This window comes from Bos indicus, chromosome 23 (genome assembly GCF_029378745.1).
Source record: "Bos indicus isolate NIAB-ARS_2022 breed Sahiwal x Tharparkar chromosome 23, NIAB-ARS_B.indTharparkar_mat_pri_1.0, whole genome shotgun sequence".
Lineage (NCBI taxonomy): Eukaryota > Metazoa > Chordata > Mammalia > Artiodactyla > Bovidae > Bos > Bos indicus.
Window position 1 is genome coordinate 7797143 of NC_091782.1, and position 20938 is coordinate 7818080.

Here is a 20938-nt window from a genome sequence, read left to right on the forward strand (position 1 = left end):
TGTGGCTTGTGAGCCGCAGAGCATGAGTTCAATGGTTGTAGAGCAGAGGCTTAGTTGTTCACAGCACATGCAATCGTCCCACATCAGGGAGCAAACCTGTGTCCCCTGCACTGGCAGGCGATTCTTATCCACTGCACCACCAGGGAACTCTCTTGCTATCCTATTTTTAAAATGCTGTTTGCTAACAAAAAACACACACAAAAAAACACTATACTGGTTGCTGTCCACTAATTCCCCAAATCACTATTGGGCCTTGACCTTTATTTTAAAAATCATTAACCTAGTAACTCTTATGGTTGAATAAATTAAATTAAATATATATATACATACTTTGATTGTGTCAGAACCCAAAAAAGTCTGTAGGGAACTTGAAGGAGAATCAGAAGAATGCTAGGGAAAAAAAAAAAAAAAAAGGAAAAGCTTAGGATGCATCCAGCCTAGTCAAGCAGAGGGAAATGAAGTGAAGCGAAGCAAAGGTTTGAATTGCATGGTCTAGTCTAAGGCATTACCATAGACAAGGAATCCTGTAAGACCTTATCAATGGTAGCACAGAGCTCTTCAGTTTGCTGCCTGAGTTGTGCAGGGGAACACAACTGGAAGAATTGAAACCAGGTACTGTGTTAGCAAAGAGTTTCCGGATTGTATTTCAAAAGCAGGGGTGGATCTGAAGCCATTACCTCCAGAGGTGGGTCTAAGGTGCTGTCCTTCGAAATGCTGTCCGTCTTGGCTGGTTCGTCTAGTGCCTAGTGATAATAAATGAAATGGTTCTCATGTGAGGCTTTTAGTCAAATATACAGATAGTAAAGTCTGAATTCAAAGAAAGCTCTGGATGTCTCAATGTTTCCAAGAAGAATAATCTTGGAATCATTTCATGAGCTACTGTCTGACACGGAGGCATTGCCCACAAATGTCTACATTCTGCTGTTGAACTAGTACCTCCAATATAAGAAACCATATAACTCCTATCGGCACCCCACTGGCTTTTCAAGGTAAACATTTGAGGGGCTTTTCCCTTAGGTGGGAACCTTAAAAGTTGGGACACTCGATGTTCAGCCTAAAACCTAAGGGAGGAACTGGGAGCTGGAGTTGCCCTCGCAATTGTTTGACACTGTACCAGGGGCAGGGTTAATGGCAAGAGTGTATCTCAGCTTTCCTGCCAGGTTTGATGTGGGTATTTTCTTATGAATCTGAGATGTTGGAGTCACTCAGCTGGGTTCTGGATTTCTCTCGGGGGGAATTTCTCCACGTGCAGTTTGCACATTCAGCCTATCATTGGGAGGAGAGGAGTTCAGAAGCCATCCATGTTGCCATCTTGGTCTCTCTCCTTCATCATGTCTAATATTTGTGTCTACCTGCTTTTTTCTTAATCAAATTCCAGGTAGGATTATCCATTTCTAATCTCTTAATTGGACTAATTTTTGGCTTTGATCTTTGGCATACTCATTCCATTTCAGTCATTTCTGCTTATGACTCACTATTTACTTCTTGCTATAGTCTTTGGATTTATCCTTTTTTCCCTCAAAGAATCCTTTTTGTGGCATTCTGCAAGTTATGATATGTATACGATCACTATTATACAATGCTAAACATATTTTTTTAATATTTCCATTAAGTTTCCTTAGACTTAAGAGTTACTTCAAAGTAGTTTTTCTTTCTAATTTTTAGGAATATAAGTTTTTTATCCAATTTTTAAATTACTACTTATTTAGTTAGAACCAAAGAATTTCTTCAAAGTTGTAATTTCTTATGTAGTTTGAGATTTATGGTATAAGACATAAGTTTTATGTAAATATTCCATAATATCTATTCTCTAATTGTTGGCTGCAGAGTTCCATGTGTATGTGTGTGTATGTATCAGATCAAAATTTTTCATTGTTTTTTCCAAATCATGTTTAGCTTTATTACATTCTTATGCATGTTCATTCTTATTAACAATTGAAATCATAAAATATGACATAATTGTTAATTTCTCCTTGTGATCTTAGCAATTTTGCTCAATGTTGTTTGAAGTCATTTTATTAGCTACCTTCATAGTTAGAAGAAGCATACATTCTTCATGAATTAAATATTTGTATTTATGAAGTGTCTCTCCATATCCGTAACAGTACTTTGGCTCTTAATCTCTATTTTGCCTGATACAATCAAATGTTTTTATTAGTACTTTTTACTATATCATTGCCTTTTTATTTCCAACTCTCTGCATCCAAACATTAGAAATCAGTGTTTTTTATAAATGTCTGGAATTCATTTCTTAATCTGATCTAATAATGTCTTTTAATATAAGGTAACATTTATTATCATGTTTCTAAAATATATTTGTTTTACCTTTGTCTCACTTTTTCTATTTAATTTTTATTCATATTTTGAATTGTTTAATTGATTAAAGTTAATAAATTAAATTTACTGTAATTTATTTTTTCCCTGAACTAATTTGGATATCATGCCAGACAAGGCTAAGGTTCACCAAATTACTTCATTTTCTCAGGCAAGGATATACATTTCCTTGAACTTAAGAATTTAGGGCTTGTGACTGACTTTTCCTAAATGAATGTGAGCAAAGGTGATTCATAACTTCTGATGAAAGTCACTTAAGGGTGGATATGACTTTTCGTCATTCTCTTTCTTCTTCAGATACCTGAAAATACGAGATGGAAAGAAATTACATCACTGAGCCACGGTGAATCTCCAAGTTGAGCTGTACCCCCTTGAGGTGTGGGAGAAAATGAATATTTATTGTGTTAGGCTAGCTCCCTTATTTCAATAACACAGAGGAAATTGTCTGAAAGCTATTTCTTCCAAATCCATTCCTTTACATTAAATGAAATATAAAACACTAGCTATGGTCACCTAATAGAAATGCTTGAGCTTTCCTTTCTCCTACCATAGAAAAAAAAAGTATCTTTTTTCTTTTCCTCCTCCATCCTTCCTACTTAAAATTAATTATGCATAATAGGTAGCAGGGAACAGAAAATATCATAAAGACAACTCCTTGCTGCTGTTCAGACAATTTAATTTTTCCTTGACACAGTGTTCTAACCGCTTCCTATTTACCCTGTGGGTTGGGGTGAGGCGGGGAAGGGGTTCCCACTCTACAGTGCTAGGACCCCTGAATGCATGACATTGGGCAGGTGAAATCAAGCAGAGTTCAATACTCAGAGGTGGTCATGGCCCAGGGGAAGAGAGTGTGTGTCCCATCAGGGCCACAGAAAAGTTGTGCTCAGGAAAGAGTAAAAAACCAGGGGCTGTGGGAGGCAGGCTTTGCAGGATCAAGTGAGATGTCCCTGGTTCCTTAGAAGGCTGTGGTCACCTTGATTGAATAACTACACACTGCACCTGGTCGGTCTGACAGGGAGAGTTGGGGGACCACGTCTGGAGAAGCAGAATGGGGAAGAGAGCTTGTAATTCAGCTACCTGAGGCCCTCCCAGTTCTACCAGATGCCAAGCACATAATATTGGGCCTTAGTTTTAGGCTTTACACCACATATGGCTTCTATGATAATAATTATAGAAAAGAAAAAAGTCAGGAATTAATGATCAGAATTAGGAACAAACTCCTTAGGAGAGAAGTCTGGTCCAGCCCTTCCTTGCCTCTCCACCAACACCTTCTACCCACTCCTCCCTTGCATGCTGCTCTTTAACCACAAGGGACTTGGGTTTCTAACCTTCTAACCACACGTCATCAACTCCACCTAGATGGATCTGTCCTCCACCGTCAGCTCACTTAGAATTCCTACTCACCCTAAAGATCTTAATTCAAGTCCTTTCTAATGGCTTTTGGCGTTTGAAGCAGGCAAAGTCTTTCACTCCCTCCTTGAGATACCACATCATTCCACACATGATTTAAAAATATTGTATCATCATTATTCTTTGACTGTATCTCTATCCTACTGGACCACCTGTCCTACTACATTATGTAACTGTGGCATTTATCTTGGTAGCCTCAGGATACAGCATATGATGTGTCTTCAGGAAAGACATTTAGGATGAACTGGAAGGGTGAACTGACAAATAAATGGAGTTAAATGAATCATAGAAAGAATATGATTTCAATACACCTCAGTAAAATGCTCTAGGGAAGGAGGTTGAACTCTGAATATTTTAAATAACAAATAATTTATTTTCCCACATTTCAATTAAATTTGTTTGCCATCAAAGATCTGAGTATGTGATCAGTTTAATATAATGAGCAAATATTATTTTAGCCAAAATCAAATAGGGTTATTATCCTGGTTACTTCATAGGAACTTACTAAGCAAACACATCCTTTATTATACAACTTAAAACATTGATTTTTCCTGAAGGAATAAAAAAACTACCTACACAGAATACTTGGAAAATTAAGGAGGATAACTAGTAGTATTAATATATCAGCAATGCTGAAACCTTGAAATGAAGACAATATTGTCAAATTGCATTAAAATTTGGAGGGGGGTTTATTCGAGTTTAAATAGCCTTGAAATTTTCTAGAATTGATTTTTTTATTGACAAGGAATTCTCTGTCAAGTATATCATCTTGATCCACTCCTAGCAGACTTTTTTTTTTTCCACTGTGGTACAAAATGTATTAAAAAAACATACATTAAATCTCTATTAACATGAAGTGTAACCATAGATTGCTTTTTGACAACTTAGCAGGACTGTATTGATGTTTCTTATTCATTTTAAGTGAAGTTCTCTCAGAACACTCTCCAGTAAAAGGTTTTATAAAAACATATATTTTCCACCAAATTGGAAGATAGCCAAGCAAGGCATAAAGAGAACATACTTTGAATCCCATTTTTCAAGATTCTTAAGTAATGGTTAGAAGTATTCTGATTAAAATTTGTTATATTTTGCTCAGCACAACCAACTTTGGGGCCCAGTTTTTGAAAAGACACATAGTCTCTTTCTGACTTTAAGAAAAAAATAGTTTCTGAATTCAGTATGATTTTCTAATTAAGGGCCAAGAACCAAGAACACCATTGCAAATCAAAGTCTTCGTGAGATATGCCTACGCATTTTAACAGGTGTTCCTCGTCCAAAAGGAGCAGTTCTCATGGAACCGCAGTCAGTGTTAAGTAAGATATGTTAAACCAGCAGACTGATTAGAACCTGCTCTCTTTGGAGATAGGATTAAGTGCTAAAAATCTGAAAACAGAAAGAATTAGTTGCACTCTAAGCAGAATTAGAAAGTAAACTGTTTCCAAACAAAAAGTTATATAAAAAGACTGGTAAACTTTTTGTGATGCCACGACTTTCTAACTGGATTGGATTTCAAAAATTTCATGGGTAAGTACTGTATTTTAGTAATGATAAAATTAACCTCCCAAAAACAATTCAGGCAGAACCCAAATGTTGCTATACTTTGTTAACCAGGAATTGGGTAGAAAAATCCTCTAACCATAAGAGATTTGCTTGATTTTCAGTCATTAATACAAAACCATTTGTAAGACTGGAGATATTCTCAGGCAAATAAATCTCATTTTGATTCTCTAGTCGGAGAATAGCTTTCAGACCTGAAGAAAGGGGGAAAATGTACACTGTAAGCCAAAGGGGTTTCCATTATAAAAGTATAGCTTCTTTAAAGATCTAGGAATATTTATCAATAGATTATTTTCACGTGATTGGTTTAAAAATTTCAAGAATTGAGGAAATTTACTTGGTGTTTGTAATCCCAAGATCTTTGGAGGGTTAAATATCCGTTCCTCACACACAGAAGGAATGGATTTTTGGCAAATCATTAGGCTAGTTTCAAATCCATTCATCAAGGCGCAATGGCAAAGCCTCTGGACTTTTTCTTCATTTAATCAAGGATATCAGAAGGATGTTTCTGATTTCCAGCCGGCACCTCCTCCACTGTAATCCACCTCCTCTCTTTCAGTAACTTAAGGAATTGTGCTGGTCTGTATATCCTCATTCACTCAAGTCTTGTCAGAACTAAGCCATTCCCAATTCCCTTTAACTGTTCCTCATTAAAAAAAAAAAAAAAAAAAAAGCTTTTGCTGCTCTAATTTAATGAATATTTAAACATATTTTAGCAAGTAATAAAAAAATTATCTAAAACCACCATCTCTTGCTGAATATTTCACATTAGCTCACTGACATCACTGTTGCATGCAGAGTAGGGAAAAGCCAGGGGGTAACTGGATCCCACTTGAGGTCCATTTCAGCAACTTACTACCCTGCTGCTTTTGGAAATGCAGTTGACATCTTGGAGCATCAAAATCCTTACAGAGCTGCGAAGATAGTAAAGCATTTAGCTCCGTGTCTGATACACTAAAGGACTCAATATGGCCGCCGTCGTGGTATTCTTTAAAAGGCGCCAAGTCTAAAACCAGCTTACTTTCCCTGTAACAGAGGCCCTTTCTATCTTTTCCATGGAATTAGCATTCATGAGACTTATTCTACCCCAAAGGAAGACTCCTAACTACCATACACTAGGTATCTTTATTTTTATAATCCTATGAGCAAAAATTTGGCTTAAAATCCTGTGAAATAAAATTGGAAATTTTAGAGACCTACCCAGGTGAGGCACCCCCTCTCCAGTACTCTTGCCTGGAAAGTCCCATGGACAGAGGAGCATGGTAGGCTGCAGTCTATGGGGTCGCTAAGGGTCGGACACGACTGAGCAACTTCACTTACATTTTTCACTTTCATGCATTGGAGAAAGAAATGGCAACCCACTCCAGTGTTCTTGCCTGGAGAATCCCAGGGACAGGGGAGCCTGGTGGGCTGCCGTCTATGGGGTCGCACAGAGTCCGACACGACTGAAGTGACTTAGCAGCAACTCAGGTGAAAACTGAATTAATTTATTCAATGAATGCTTAACAAAAGCTACTGCATTTTCTCACAGTTTATAGTAGGGAAAAAGAAAAATCCAATATGTATATTTAAATATGGTTTAGTAAGTGTTTTAAAAGAGTAGTTGAGTGGTAGACAACTGCCCAAGGGCAACCAGTTAGTATAGACTTGGGTCCTGGGCACTTCTCCACTGCTAAACAAATTGGGAACACATTTACTTCTTGAAATAACCTAAATTAAGACACTCACTCTAGTCTAGACCATATGCTTAAGTTAGTAACCAGATTTTGTTAAATTTTTAAGACATGCATTGATCTTAAAATAGTCTCACCCAAAGACATATGATTAATCTGATTAGAGTTTAAAAAGTCACCTTTAAAAAAATTAAACTGGCAACTTAGAATAAAACATTTACATTGACAAGATATCTCAAATCTTTACTTTTCTATTTTTTTAGCATAGTCCTCCCTATTGTCTTTGAAACAACTGTTTATATTCTCCTTCCACCAGGAGAAATAAAATGATTTTTCCTGTAATCTTCATTTAAATAATTCTGTAGTTTATAGGTGCTATTTATAAAACTGATCTACTCTAAAATTCTTTCAGACACACATAGGTTATGAATTAAATGCACAGTAATATCATTTGTTGGAAAAATTAGTACCTAACTGTAGCCTTGATTTTATCCCGAGAGATACTTGTGAAGAAGGCAACAGATACAATACTTCCAAAGAAAAAGTGTATTATTTCATGGAAAAATAGCAATCACCATGAGACAATAAATATTCATATTATTTGATTACAATGAAACATTCCTTTATCTTTCCTATCCTTAAAATAATTGCACAATAAAAATAATAATCCATGTATTTAGAATATAAATGTGTTTCCTTCAGTTTCACCTTTTACCTATTGCTATTGGACTTAGATGATAAGAAAAATTAGTCAATAAGAGAGAGATGTTTAACATTCTCTGAAAAGGATAACAGTACCCATATGGAGAATAAAAAATAATGTCCATATCAAAATTATTTCCTCTACAGAACTTGGTATATTGTTGAAAATATTGTAATAAGGACAGTCATGAATGCAAATTCATCTAATTATTTTGTTCCTGCTTTATAATCACTTGTATTACATCCTCATCTCAGTCTTGGAGAAGATGATTATTGGCAGGAGATTAAGTCAAAGACCTCGATGCCAACACATTAAAATATGAAGCCTGACATTCATCTTTTCCTGTAAAGCCTTAGTTAAGGCTTAAGCTAAAAATGCTTCCCTCCTAAACATTCATGGAGGGGAAATGATAGAAAATGGAATAAGCTATAAATTTAAGTTTGATGTGGACAATAAACTATAGAACAGAAGTACCAGATACTTCATATCTCTTGTCAACAAAATGCACTCTTTTGAAAATTATGGGCTTCATCAAGGGGTGATTAAAGCTGAAACCAGTTGGGGGATCCAATGAGAGCTTAAGGTCTAATCAGAAGGGATACCTGTATTTCAATTTGGAGAAAAGTTTGCTTTAAAAAACAGTATTATTTTTTAAAGTGATTCTGGTTCCTCATTAATTATACTGTATGCTATAAAACAAAATATGGTATAAGAAATCTGACTGGGGGAGAATTGCTGAACTATCTTAAGATGAAGTAAATGGGTTCATTGCATCTCCAAGGCGGTCCCCAGCATGGACCCTAACAGAATCCCGTAGTGACACTGTGGCATCACCCCTCTTAACTGTACTGTTCTGCATGATATTAAAGGGATCTCCGAAAAGTTTCTGGGATTCAACATATTCCAAACTACAAATCCTCCCCCAAATAGATGAGCCTCTTATTATTATAGTCCTAATTTACCCACTCGATTCAGAAATTAGTCCCTTTGATTTTGATGGCATAGGATGAGTTCTATTGTATAAACCGGATTTATTTTTTTAAAACTACAACCATGAAAGAAACAACACAGTATAATTCAAGAAATATGATGGAAAATATATAACCTCTCATAAAATCTTGGGATAATATTTTTATGAGTTAAAAATTCTTAAACGTAAAGTTTCCCATTGGGGAGTACATAACATAGGAAAGCCAACCAAAAAAAAAAAAAACAAAAACCAAGCATCATGTTATATCCTGTGACCCTGAAGCAATTCAAGTATTTGTGGTCCAAAAACAATATCTTAGCCAAGAGACAATTATCCACACTAGATAAATGTATTGTGTGCTCAGTCAGGCTAACCCCTGGTGCATAAATGCATTAGATATTTTAAATTAGATATCATGATATTTACAGATGTTGTACTAAAAACAAAAATGATAATTTTACTGAAGAGTATGTTTTGTTTGAAATTAAAAACACAAACCCTCTCCTTTATGAACTTGCGTTAGGTTCAGTAAAAACCAATACCACCAAAGACTTTATGAAATGGGTTTTGATGAAATTTGAAATTAAGCTAATCATTCTTCATTTTTAATGACTGACTAATAAAGTATAATCCTTAAAATCCATTGAACTGAAAAAGACAGAAATTCTGAAACCAGGAAGTCTGCATGGCTGGTGAGGGAAGAGCTTCTCTCATGTCTGTGAAGGCAGGCCCTTGTGAGCAGATTTTGGAAACATCCATCTAAATGGGCAGAGGGTCTATGGTGAAGGAACACTTCTACTAAGACTCCACATGGTAACTCTAGACATAGGATAAGGGGTATCTGGTGACACGGTGATGGTGTCACTTCCTCATGCCTCCAGAAATCTCCCGCTATTGGAAACCTCCCTTTTGAGGGAGTAGGGGTGGGCATGCAGCATGCAGGATATTAGTTCCCCAACCAAGAACTGAGCCCGTGTGCCCTGCAGTGGAAGCTCAGAGTCTTAACCACTAGACCACCAGGGAATTCCCCTATGTTATCCTTCAATGAATCATAAAAGGTCAAAATTTGGAAAAGAAGCTAGAGGAAAAAGCTACCCATCTGCCTGCAACCAAGTAACTCCCACCCCACCTCAAAGGATTCAGATATATAGAGCATACTCTGGGCCACAGTTGGATAACAGTTCGTTATCAGAGATACACAATGTAAGAGATTCTGTCAACTAATGTTCACTTATACACCTCTTAGCATTCCCCACTAACAATTCCTATTTTTTAGACAAAGGAATATACAGAATATGAGAACATACAGTTTTATTCTCCAGATCATGCTAAAAATTTTAGCATGTATATTCAAAAACCAGTAGTCAAAATATCACCTGGTTGGAAATACTAACATTTGACAAATAATAATATTATTTGAAACACTATAATTGCACACACACACAAAAATGGGCTTCATGCAATCAAAGATATATTGCCTAAATAAATAGCATAAAAATAACATAGGAACTATACTATGTCATAAACTTGGTAATTGATTTCATTCATTTCCTCCACTGGGACTTCATTAGAGCCTTTGTAATGGACTTGTGAAACAAGAGGCTTTAATTTAATTTACCCAGCGAAGCAGAATCCTGTAATTTTATACTTTATGACTCTTAATAGCAAATCAAAAATGCCCTGGAGCCATGTGAAAGCAGCTGGGTCACTGGAAAGGATTTCCACCTTCTATCTCCTTCATGGAGGTCAGATCAGTGAGAAGGATAAAGATGTTCAGACTGTGATCAGATTTAAGAGGTTAAGTTAGGTGCTTGGCTAATGCATTTCCACCCTGTGGAAGCCACTGTAGTGTGTTAAAGTGAAAGTGTTAGTCGCTCAGTCGTGTCCAACTCTCTTTGGCCCCGTGAACTGTAGCCCACTAGGCTACTCTGTCCATGGAATTCTCCAGGCAAGAATACTGGAGTGGGTTGCCAGGCCCTCCTCCAGGGCATCTTCCCAACCCAGGGGTTGAACCTGCATTTCCTGTGCGTCCTGCACTGCAGGCAGATTTTTACCATCTGAGCCACCTATGAATCACCCAGTTTGAAAGGTGGCCAGTTGACCAGATGTAACCCCATTTTACCTCTACTCCGTCGACTGATCAATGTGAACAGAAGTGGACACCCTTACATATTTTTTTAAGATTTTCTATGGGGACTTTATTTTTAAAGTCTTTACTGAATTTGTATAATCCTGCTTCTGGTTTATGTCTTGGTTTTTTGTGAGGCATGTGGGATCTCAGCTCCCCAACCAGGGACTGACCCACACCTCCTGCACTGGAAAGCGAAGTCTTAATCATCACGGGACCACCATCCTGGAAACACTTAAATTTTAACAATTATTTAAAATTCCAAAGGACAGGGATATACTCAGAGATACACGATGTAATCAAGTTTCCCAGAGCTGCCTGACAGCTCCTACCCAGACTCTACTGATAAATTAATGATGTCTCCAATTCTACTCACCAAGATGCTTTCACCATGTCATCCTAAACTAAAAGCAGCATTTTATTTTGGTAAATGCAAAACTTGAAAACAGAAATTTTCTAAAGAACATGAGCAATCTTAGAAAACATCACCAAAATGTACTCTGCTTTTGAGCCAACACTGACCTTCTGTTCCAAAAGCAATGTGTTTGTTGGGATTGCTGCAAAAGCCTTGTAGCTGGACTTGGTCTTGTATTGCTAGAATGGGGGGTAACCAGAAAGTAAGAATGGAGTTGAAAAGGGGAAAGAATGTGACATAATTTTAGACCAGTTCTACTAAGTTAAACGACATGTTATCAAATGAAGGAAACAATGATTATGCTTCAACAACTTGCTTTTGACAGAAAAAAATTAGCTCTTCCTGTTAATGTTTTATTAGAATAAGAAGCAAAGAAATACCACAGTAAAACATCAGCCTAGGGATTATAGGCAATTATATGGTATATCATTTCAGAGTTTAAAAACATTCCTTTTTACAAAGTTATATGTAAATTTCTCATTGGCAGTATGCTGTGACAGGAAGACTATTGTATAAATATTTGGGGTATTTTTGCTTGATTCTCAAAGGAATGTGGGTCTTTTTTTATGGTGCTGTAATTAACAAATATTATGCCAATAAGTTTAATTGAACTTGATACAGTCTCTTGCATCATTTATAAAAACAGTGATCAGAACACATAAAATCTGGTAATAATGTTTAAAAAGTAGTATTTTGAATAGATGTGATAGCAATTTAACTCCATAATGGGAAAACTAGGAGGCCACTAGAAGGTCTTAAATTCATTTTTTAAACTTCATCACCCTCTCCTCACTTTCCAATACAGTGATATTAAAGAATCAAAAGATAAAATATTCCAAGTTTTAAGTAAAAGTTGGGGTAATCCAGTTCAGTTTTGTAGAGTATATGGGGTTGAGCATGAGAAAACTGTAGAAATCAGGATCATAGACATAATCAAAATCCCAGTGTTGAATTGCTCTGGGTGCCAAGTTCAAGGTTCCTCTCATTTCAAAAGCTCCTGTCTCAGGCAGCTTCCCCACCGGCCCCAGAGCTGTGGGAAACTGGCGCACAGCACCAGGCTGTCTTCATCCCCTGCAAGCAAACCAAAGGGTCTACAGAAGAAGACAGAGTAATCAAGTAAAATAAAAAAATGCCAGGGATGGAAGAAGCAATGCTTCGGCCCCTTCAAGCCCTGAGTCTCTCTGTTGACCTGGTACAGTAAGCCCCCCACATATGAACAAGTTCCGTCCCAAGAGCGCGTTGGTAAGTTCAATTTGTTTTTAAGTCCAACTAAGTTAGCCTAGATACTCAACAAATACATTTGGCTATATGGTACTGTACTATAATAGGTTTGTAATACTTTTCATACAAATAAAATGTACATTAGAAACAAACACAAAAAATGAAACATTTTCAAATTTACAGTACAATACCTTGAAAGGTTCAGTACTACAGTACAACAGCTGGGATATAGGGGCTGGCATGAACGTTCACATCTTTGAAAGGTTGAAACCTGAAGGTTCATATGTAGGGGACTTACTGTACTACTATAGTCTCCAGAAAATAATGTATTTAAATTAATGATTGAAGCAAAATACCATCTCAACATGGAAAATAAGAGCCGACATCTATAACTAGGAAAATGACATGCATTGCCTCATTTAATTTTGCAGAATCCCTATAACTAAACAATCATTAAGCAAAGGCTATGTGGTGAGTTCAGATGACTCATCTAAGACCACAGCCCATATAAAATCTAAAAGATTTGGAATTCAGGTCCACCAGACCCATATCTCTCAATAAGATATCTTCTCCCAAGGAATATCTAAACAGATAAATAATGCAGAAAAAATGTTATTAATACTCCACAGTGGTTTTGTGGGTATTTAATTGTAACAATAGTTGCAATAATAATTAACAATCACTACCCTCTAAAACGGAGAAGGCAATGGCACCCTACTCCAGTACTCTTGCCTGGAAAATCCCATGGACGGAGGAGCCTGGTAGGCAGCAGTCCATAGGGTCGCTAAGGAGTCGGACACGACTGAGCGACTTCCCTTTCACTTTTCACTTTCATGCATTGGAGAAGGCAATGGCACCCCACTCCAGTACTCTTGCCTGGAGAATCCCAGGGACAGAGGAGCCTAGTGGGCTGCCATCTATGGGGCCGCACAGAGTTGGACACGACTGAAGCAACTTAGCAGCAGCAGCAGCACCCTCTAAAAGCTTACTAGGTACGCTCTAAAAGCTTACTGTGTATTATCTCCCTGAGTTATCAAAACAAACCTATGACGTAGATACTATATTACCTTCACTTTATATATGGAAACTAAAAGGCTTCCCTAATAGCTCAGTTGGTAAAGAATCCACCTGCAATGCAGGAGACCCCAGTTCTATTCTTGGGTCATCAAGATCCTCTGGAGAAGGGATAGGCTAACGACTCCACTATTCTGGCCTGGAGAATTCCATGGACTGTATAGTCCATGGGGTCGCAAAGAGTCGGACATGACTGAGCGACTTTCACTTTCACTTCAAAGCAGAGAGATGTTAAGAAAGAATTTATCTAAGGTCTGCTGCTGCTGCTGCTGCTAAGTCACTTCAATCATGTCCGACTCTGTGCGACCCCATAGACGGCAGCCCACCAGGCTTCCCCGTCCCTGGGATTCTCCAGGCAAGAACACTGGAGTGGGTTGCCATTTCCTTCTCCAATGCATGAAAGTAAAAAGTGAAAGGGAAGTCGCTCAGTCGTGTCCGACTATTAGCGACCCCATGGACTGCAGCCCACCAGGGTCCTCCGTCCATGGGATTTTCCAGGCAAGAGTACTGGAGTGGGGTGCCATTGCCTTCTCCGAGGTCACTAGCTACTAAATCATAGCTGGGATTTGTACATGGGTGCTCCAGGTCAACAGCCATGACTCATCTACCATAGGACCTCACCTCATCTTTCAGGGTGCATAATTATTTATAACCTTTGCTCGCCTATCCTCAGCTGCTGTAAAGAATATAGCTGAAAAGCTTGGTCAGAGCAATATTTTGCTATTATACATGTAATGCCATATAATATTAGACTCAGAAGTGAAATTGAAGGCAATTTGGTTCAACCCCCTTAGCCAAATCTGATCCCTTGTTCAACCACACCTCCCAAGGTAGCACGTTTTGTTCTGTTACAATTAGTACAAAATTCTCCATTATATTGAGACAAAATATGGTTCTACTAACTTACTCCTAGAGGATATTAGTCCTTTTTTTCCCTGTTTGACTAAGAGGTCTCTTCTGTGTGATGGTTATACTGCTATCTCTATCAACCTTTTTCTTACTGATCCTCAACTGAAGAACTCCACTATCATTTTCCTCTGTCAATATTCTTTTAACGTATTTAAAATTTAATTTTGATTTTATATTAGAGTATACTTGGGCAATGGCACCCCACTCTAGTACTCTTGCCTGGAAAATCCCATGGACGGAGGAGCCTGGTAGGCTGCAGTCTGTGGGGTCGCTAGGAGTCGGACACAACTGAGTGACTTCACTTTCACTTTTCACTTTCATGCATTGGAGAAGGAAATGGCAACCCACTCTGGTGTTCTTGCCTGGAGAATCCCAGGGACGGCGGAGCCTGATGGGCTGCCGTCTATGTGATTAGCAGCAGCAGCAGCAGCATACTTGATTTACAGTGTTGTATTTAAAAAATGATACAAATGATCTCATTTACAAAACAGAAGCAGATTGACAGAATTTGAAAACATTTATGTTTACCAAATTCTGTTTACCAAATTTGAAAATTTATGTTTACCAAAGGGGAAAGGTGCGGGGAAGGATAAATTAGGTGTGTGGGATTAATATATACACACTACTATATGTAAAAATTTAAAAGATATGTTTAACTAGATTATTTTTAACACAAGGCAGAATATCATCATCATGTACATGATATTGACAATAAACTCAATTAATACAGTGAAGATAATAATCATAGGAATTGTCTCCTTAGTTTTTGTGTTATGTTTAGAATACAGAAGAGCGTGAAATTGAAGTCATTTTATATATTATTGGATCACAGTGACTATGCTAGAGCCTAAAATTCCTAATTCTTTCATCTCTTTTTTAAAATTAATTTATTTTAATTGGTGGCTAATTACTTTACAATATTGTGGTGGTTTTGCCATACATCAACACGAGTCAGCCACGGGTGTACAGGTGTCTCCTCATCCAGAACTCCCCCTCCAACTCACTACCCACCCCCATGGAGAACAGTGTGTAGAGCCCTTAAAAAACTGGAAATAGAACTGCCATACAACCCAGCAATCCCACTGCTGGGCATACACACAGAGGAAACCAGAACTGAAAGAGACACATGTACCCCAGTGTTCACTGCAGCACTGCTTACAATAGCTAGGACATGGAAGCAACCCAGATGTCAATTGGCACATGAATGGTAAGGAAACTGTGGTACACAGACACAATGGAATATTACTCTTTCATTTCTTTTTAACATTTGGTTTATATTTGGTTTGTCATTGTAAACTGTAAAGTTAAAACTTTTATGTTATTTCATGAACCATTTTTATCTTCATTCAAGTCACACATTAAGGACAGAAAGCTCTTGCCTACTGGATTCTGCCAACCTGATGGGCATTGAACCATCTTGTAAATTTACTTGGATACAGCAGTCCAATTAACAGAGTCATTCAACAAATTATTATTGAGTATCCACTTTGTCATGTGTATTGTTCTAAGTATTAGAGATTCAGCAGTAAACAAAACTCACAAGACTTTACTCTCTAGAGTTGATATCTCATTGAACTGAAACAAATGAACAATAAATAAATAATAAAGAAAAGTCCTAGAAAGATAAATAATATTCAGAAAATTAAAGTAAAATGATGAGATAGAGAGTGATCTCAAGAATGCTTTGGATTAAACATTCAGAACAAGTGGGAATTCACAGGAATACATCACTAGACCTCTAATAGGACTAGTGGAAGATAGGAAAAAAGGAAGATATCTTTCCTTGTTCGTGATATCATGAGAGACATCACGAAAGCTGGAACCTGGAAGGCATTCAACAAACGTCTATTGCTTTAAGAAAATCTCTCACTTCCAGTTATAGTTGTTTTTGTAAACAATCACAAACTAAGAATTTGCCATAATTTTCAGAATTTACCTTGGAATTTTGTGTGAAAAAAAAAATTGCTTGCTTCTTTTTTCTGGTAAATCTCTTCCATAATTTACAATAGTTTTGCAATAGAAGTCGTAACTTAATCCTTCTTTTTTTGTGATATAATTTTTCTAGACCAGGAGATTGTACTTCTTTACAGCAACCAGATGTCCTTTCTCCTACTTCATCTATCTGGAGCCTTATGCATCTCTAAGATATATTTTCCCTTCATGGATCAAGGCAAATTGAATACGGTAAAGTAGGAAAGAGCAAGATTGGATATCAACATATTAAGAATCAAGGAAGTTCCAGAAAAACATCTATTTTTGCTTCATTGACTATGCCAAAGCGTTTGACTCTGTGGATCACAACAAACTGGAAAATTCTTAAAGACAACCCTACCTATCTCCTGAGAAATCTGTGTGCAGGTCAAGAAACAACGGTTAAAACCAGACAAGGAACAATGGACTGCTTCAAATAGGGAAAGGAGTACGTCAAGGCTGTATACTGTCACCCTCTTTATTTAACTTATATGCAGAGTACATCAAGCAAAATGCTGGGCTGGATGAATCACAAGCTGGAGTCAAGACTGCCTGGAGAAATATCAATAACCTCAGACATGCAGATGACACCTCCTTTATGGCAGAAATGCAAAAGGGCAAAATGGCTGTCTGAGGAGGCCTTACAAATAGCTCAGAAGAACAGAAGCTAGAGGCAAAGGAGAAAAGAAGAGATATACCATTTGAATGCAGAGTTCCAAAGAATAGCAAAGAGAGAGAAGAAAGCCTTTCTCAGTGATCAATGCAAAGAAATAGAGGAAAAAAATAGAATGCTAGAAACTAGAGATTTCTTCAAGAAAATTAGAGATACCAAGGGAACATTTCATGCAAAGATGGGCACAATAAAGGACAGAAATGGTATGGAAAAGACAAGCAGAAGATATAAAGAAGTGGCAAGAATACATAGAAGAACTACAAAAAAAAAAAGAGATCTTCATGACCCAGATAACCATGATGGTGTGATCACTCACCTAGAGCCAAACATCCTGGCATGAGAAGTCAACTGGGTCTTAGGAAGCATCACCACGAACAAAGCTAGTGGAGGTGATGGGATTCCAGTTGAACTATTTCAATTCCTAAAAGACAATGGTGTGAAAGTGCTGCACTCAATATGCCAGCAAATTTAGAAAACTCAGCAGTGGTCACAGGACTGGAAAAGGTCACTTTTCATTTCAATCCTAAAGAAAGGCAATGCCAAAGAATGCTCAAGCTACCGCACAATTGCACTCATTTCACACACTAGCAAAGTAAGGCTCACAATTCTCCAAGCCAGGCCTCAACAGTACGTGAACCATGAACTTCCGGATGTTCAAGCTGGATTTAGAAAAGGCAGAACCAGAGATCAAATTGCTAACATCCACTGGATCATAGAAAAAGCAAGAGAATTCCAGAAAAACATCTATTTCTGTTTTATTGATTATGCCAAAGCCTTTAACTGTGTAGGTCACAACAAACTGTGGAAAATTCTGAAAGATGTGGGAATACCAGACCACCTGACCTGCCTCCTGGAAACCTGTATGCAGGTCAAGAAGCAACAGTTAGAACCGGACATGGAACAACAGACTGGTTCCAAATTGGGAAACATCAAGACTGTATATTTTCACTCTGCTTATTTAACTTATATGCAGAGTATATCATGCGAAATGCCAGGCTGGATGAAGCACAAGGTGGAATCAAGATTGCCAGGAGAAATAATAACCTCAGATATGCGATGATACCACCCTTAAGGCAAAAAGTGAAGAGGAACTATAGAGCCTCTTGATTTGGAAAAGCTGGCTTAAAACTCAACATTCAAAAACTTAGATCATGGCATCTGGTCCCATCACTTCATGGCAAATAGATGGGAAAGCAGTGGAAACAATGACAGACTTTATTTTCTTGGGTTCCAAAATCACTGCAAGTGGTGACTGAAGCCCTGAAATTAAAAGATGCTTGTTCCGTGGAAGAAAAGCTATGACCAAGCTAGACAGCATATTAAAAAGCAGAGACATTACTTTGCCAACAAAGGTCCGTCTAGTCAAGGCTATAGTTTTTCCAGTAGTCATGTATGGATGTGAGAGTTGGACTATAAAGAAAGCTGAGCACTGAAGAATTGATGCTTTTGAACTGTGATGTTGGAGAAGACTCTTGAGAGTCTCTTGGATTACAAGAAGATCCAACCAGTCCATCCTAAAGGACATCAGTCCTGAATATTCATTGGAAGTACTGATGTTGAAGCTGAAACTTCAATACTTTGGCCACCTGATATGAAGAACTGACTCATTAGAAAAGACTCTGAGGCTAGGAAGGATTGAAGGTGGGAGGATAAGGGGACGACAGAGGATGAAATGGTTGGTTGGCATCACTGACTCGATGGACATGAGTTTGAGCAAGCTCCGGGAGTTGATGATGGATAGGAAAGCCTGGCGTGCTCAGTCCATGGGGTTGCAAAGAATCTCACACGACTAAGCAACTGAACTGAACTGAACTGAATGGCAGAAAGTGAAGATAAACTAAAGAGCCTCTTAATGAAGGTGAAAGAGAAGAGTGAAAAAGCTGGCTTGAAACTCAACATTAAGAAAACTAATGGCATCTTGTCCAATCACTTCATGGCAAATATATTGGTAAAAGGTGGAAACAGTGACAAATTTTATTTTCTTGGACCCAAAAATCACTGCAAATGGTGAGTGCAGCTATGAAATTAAAAGACGCTTCCTCCTTGGAAGAAAAGGTATGACAAACCTAGACAGCATATTAAAAAGCAAAGACATCATTTTGCCAACAAAGGTGCATCTAGTCAAAGCTACGGTTTTTCTAGTAGTCATGTACAGATTGTGAGAGTTGGACCATAAAGAAGGCTGAGCACAGAAGAATTGAAGCTTTTGAACTGTGGTGCTGAAGAAGACTCTTGATTGTCCCTTGGACTCCAAGGAAATCAAACCAGTCAATCCTAAAGGAAATAAGTCTTGAATATTCATTGTAAGGATTGATGCTGAAGTTGAAGCTCCAATACTTTGGCCACCTGTTGAGAAGAGCCAACACTTTTGAAAAGACCCTGATTCTGGGAAAGATCAAAGGCAAAAGGAGAAGGGGGCAGCAACAGATGAGATGGTTAGATAGCATCACTGACTCTTATTGCCATAAGAGATGCCTTTTACGTTCACTATATTTCCTCTGTGTTTTCTTAACAATATTCTAATTTGGAACATATTTCTTTTTCAGCATTTCAAGGCTTCCAGGTATTAAATCAAATATATTGAGTTCTCCTCTTTGGTTTAAAATTACAAATCACTCCAATCACTGTTATTATAACTCAAATAATAATAATAGGCTGTAATACTACAGACTGGAATCACCATTAACAAATCATACAAGGTAGAACCAACTAGGCTGACTTTGAATCCAGCAAAAAAAATTCAATGATAACTATTATATCTCTTCAACTTACAATCTATGCTTTCAGCCATCATTCAATAAATATTTCCTAAATATCTACTACATGACAGGTGCAGGGCAAAGTTTAGGTTTAAAAAAAGAACTGGTATTTTGTAAGCAAGTTTATCAGAGCTAATTCTATTTAGAGGCAATGCTAGATATTGCAACATAAATCCTGGGTGTGAAGATGAGGATAGCAAGAACACCCTTCCCCTTCAGAAAATATTTCCCACCACTATTGTTACCATCACCCCTTCATTGTGTGTGCGTGTGTGCATGCTAAGTCACTTCAGCTGTGTCTGAGTTTGTGCAACCCTATGGATTGTAACCTGCCAGGTTCTTGTGTCTATGGGATTCTCCAGGCAAGAATACTGGAGTGGATTGCCACGCCCTCCTCCAACGAATCTTCCCAACCCAGAGACCGATCCTGTGTCTCTTACACCTCCTGCATTAGCAGGCAGGTTCTTTACCACCAGCGCCACCTGGGAAGCCCAGGTAAAAGTGTCAGTCACTCAGCTGTGCCCAACTCTGTGGACCCTATGGACTGTAGCCCACCAGGCTCTTCGGTCCGTGAGCTTTCCCAGGCTAGAATACTGGAGTGGGTAGCCATTCCCTTCTCCAGTGGATGTTCCTGACCCAGGGATTGAACCCAGGTCTCCTGCACTGTAGGCAGATTCTTTACTGTCTGAGCCACCAGGGAAGCCCGCACCCCCCATCACTGACACGTTAAGTTCACCACAGGCTCTAGTAATAAAGAGCTATGGGACCTCAAAACAAACTGTGCTACTTGCCTTGAGAATCAGGGATTTGAACTTATGGTTACACTTTCAGTACAGTCAGCTTCTCTGTCTAGAAGCATGCATCACATGGCTGAGAGCATCACTCCAAATGTCTGCTTCCTGCTCCTCAGGGACCCTGTTTACACTGCCCTGGTTAGCGTCTCCCTGAGACGAAAGCTCAAGCCAAGCCCTGATCCAATTCACAGGAGGAGGCTGCCCAGACACGTCCCTTACATCTGAATCACTGGCAGAACACAAGGTCCACACTGAGCCTGATAACTGAAGTGCTGTGGGCAGAGCAGGCTGGCTGTAGATAACGGCCAGGCAGAGAGGCTGCAAGCTACTAGGAGAAGTTCCCCGGA

General features: G+C 38.2%; 1 protein-coding gene across 21 annotated transcripts in view; it reads right to left on the reverse strand.

Moving 5' to 3' along the window:
• The window catches only part of MLIP (muscular LMNA interacting protein), a 295306-nt gene that overhangs the window by 95516 nt on the left and 178852 nt on the right, over window positions 1-20938 (reverse strand). For 15 of the 21 annotated variants that reach the window (XM_070777791.1, XM_070777786.1, XM_070777789.1 and 12 more), the window contains 4 exons: window positions 11298-11369; window positions 678-743; window positions 510-593; window positions 331-390 (listed from right to left, as the gene is read on the reverse strand). In XM_070777791.1, the coding sequence (XP_070633892.1) occupies window positions 331-390; window positions 510-593; window positions 678-743; window positions 11298-11369 (282 nt within the window). The remainder of the gene's footprint in view (window positions 1-330; window positions 391-509; window positions 594-677; window positions 744-11297; window positions 11370-20938) is intronic. The other 6 variants (XM_070777774.1, XM_070777777.1, XM_070777780.1 and 3 more) reach the window with 6 other exon arrangements.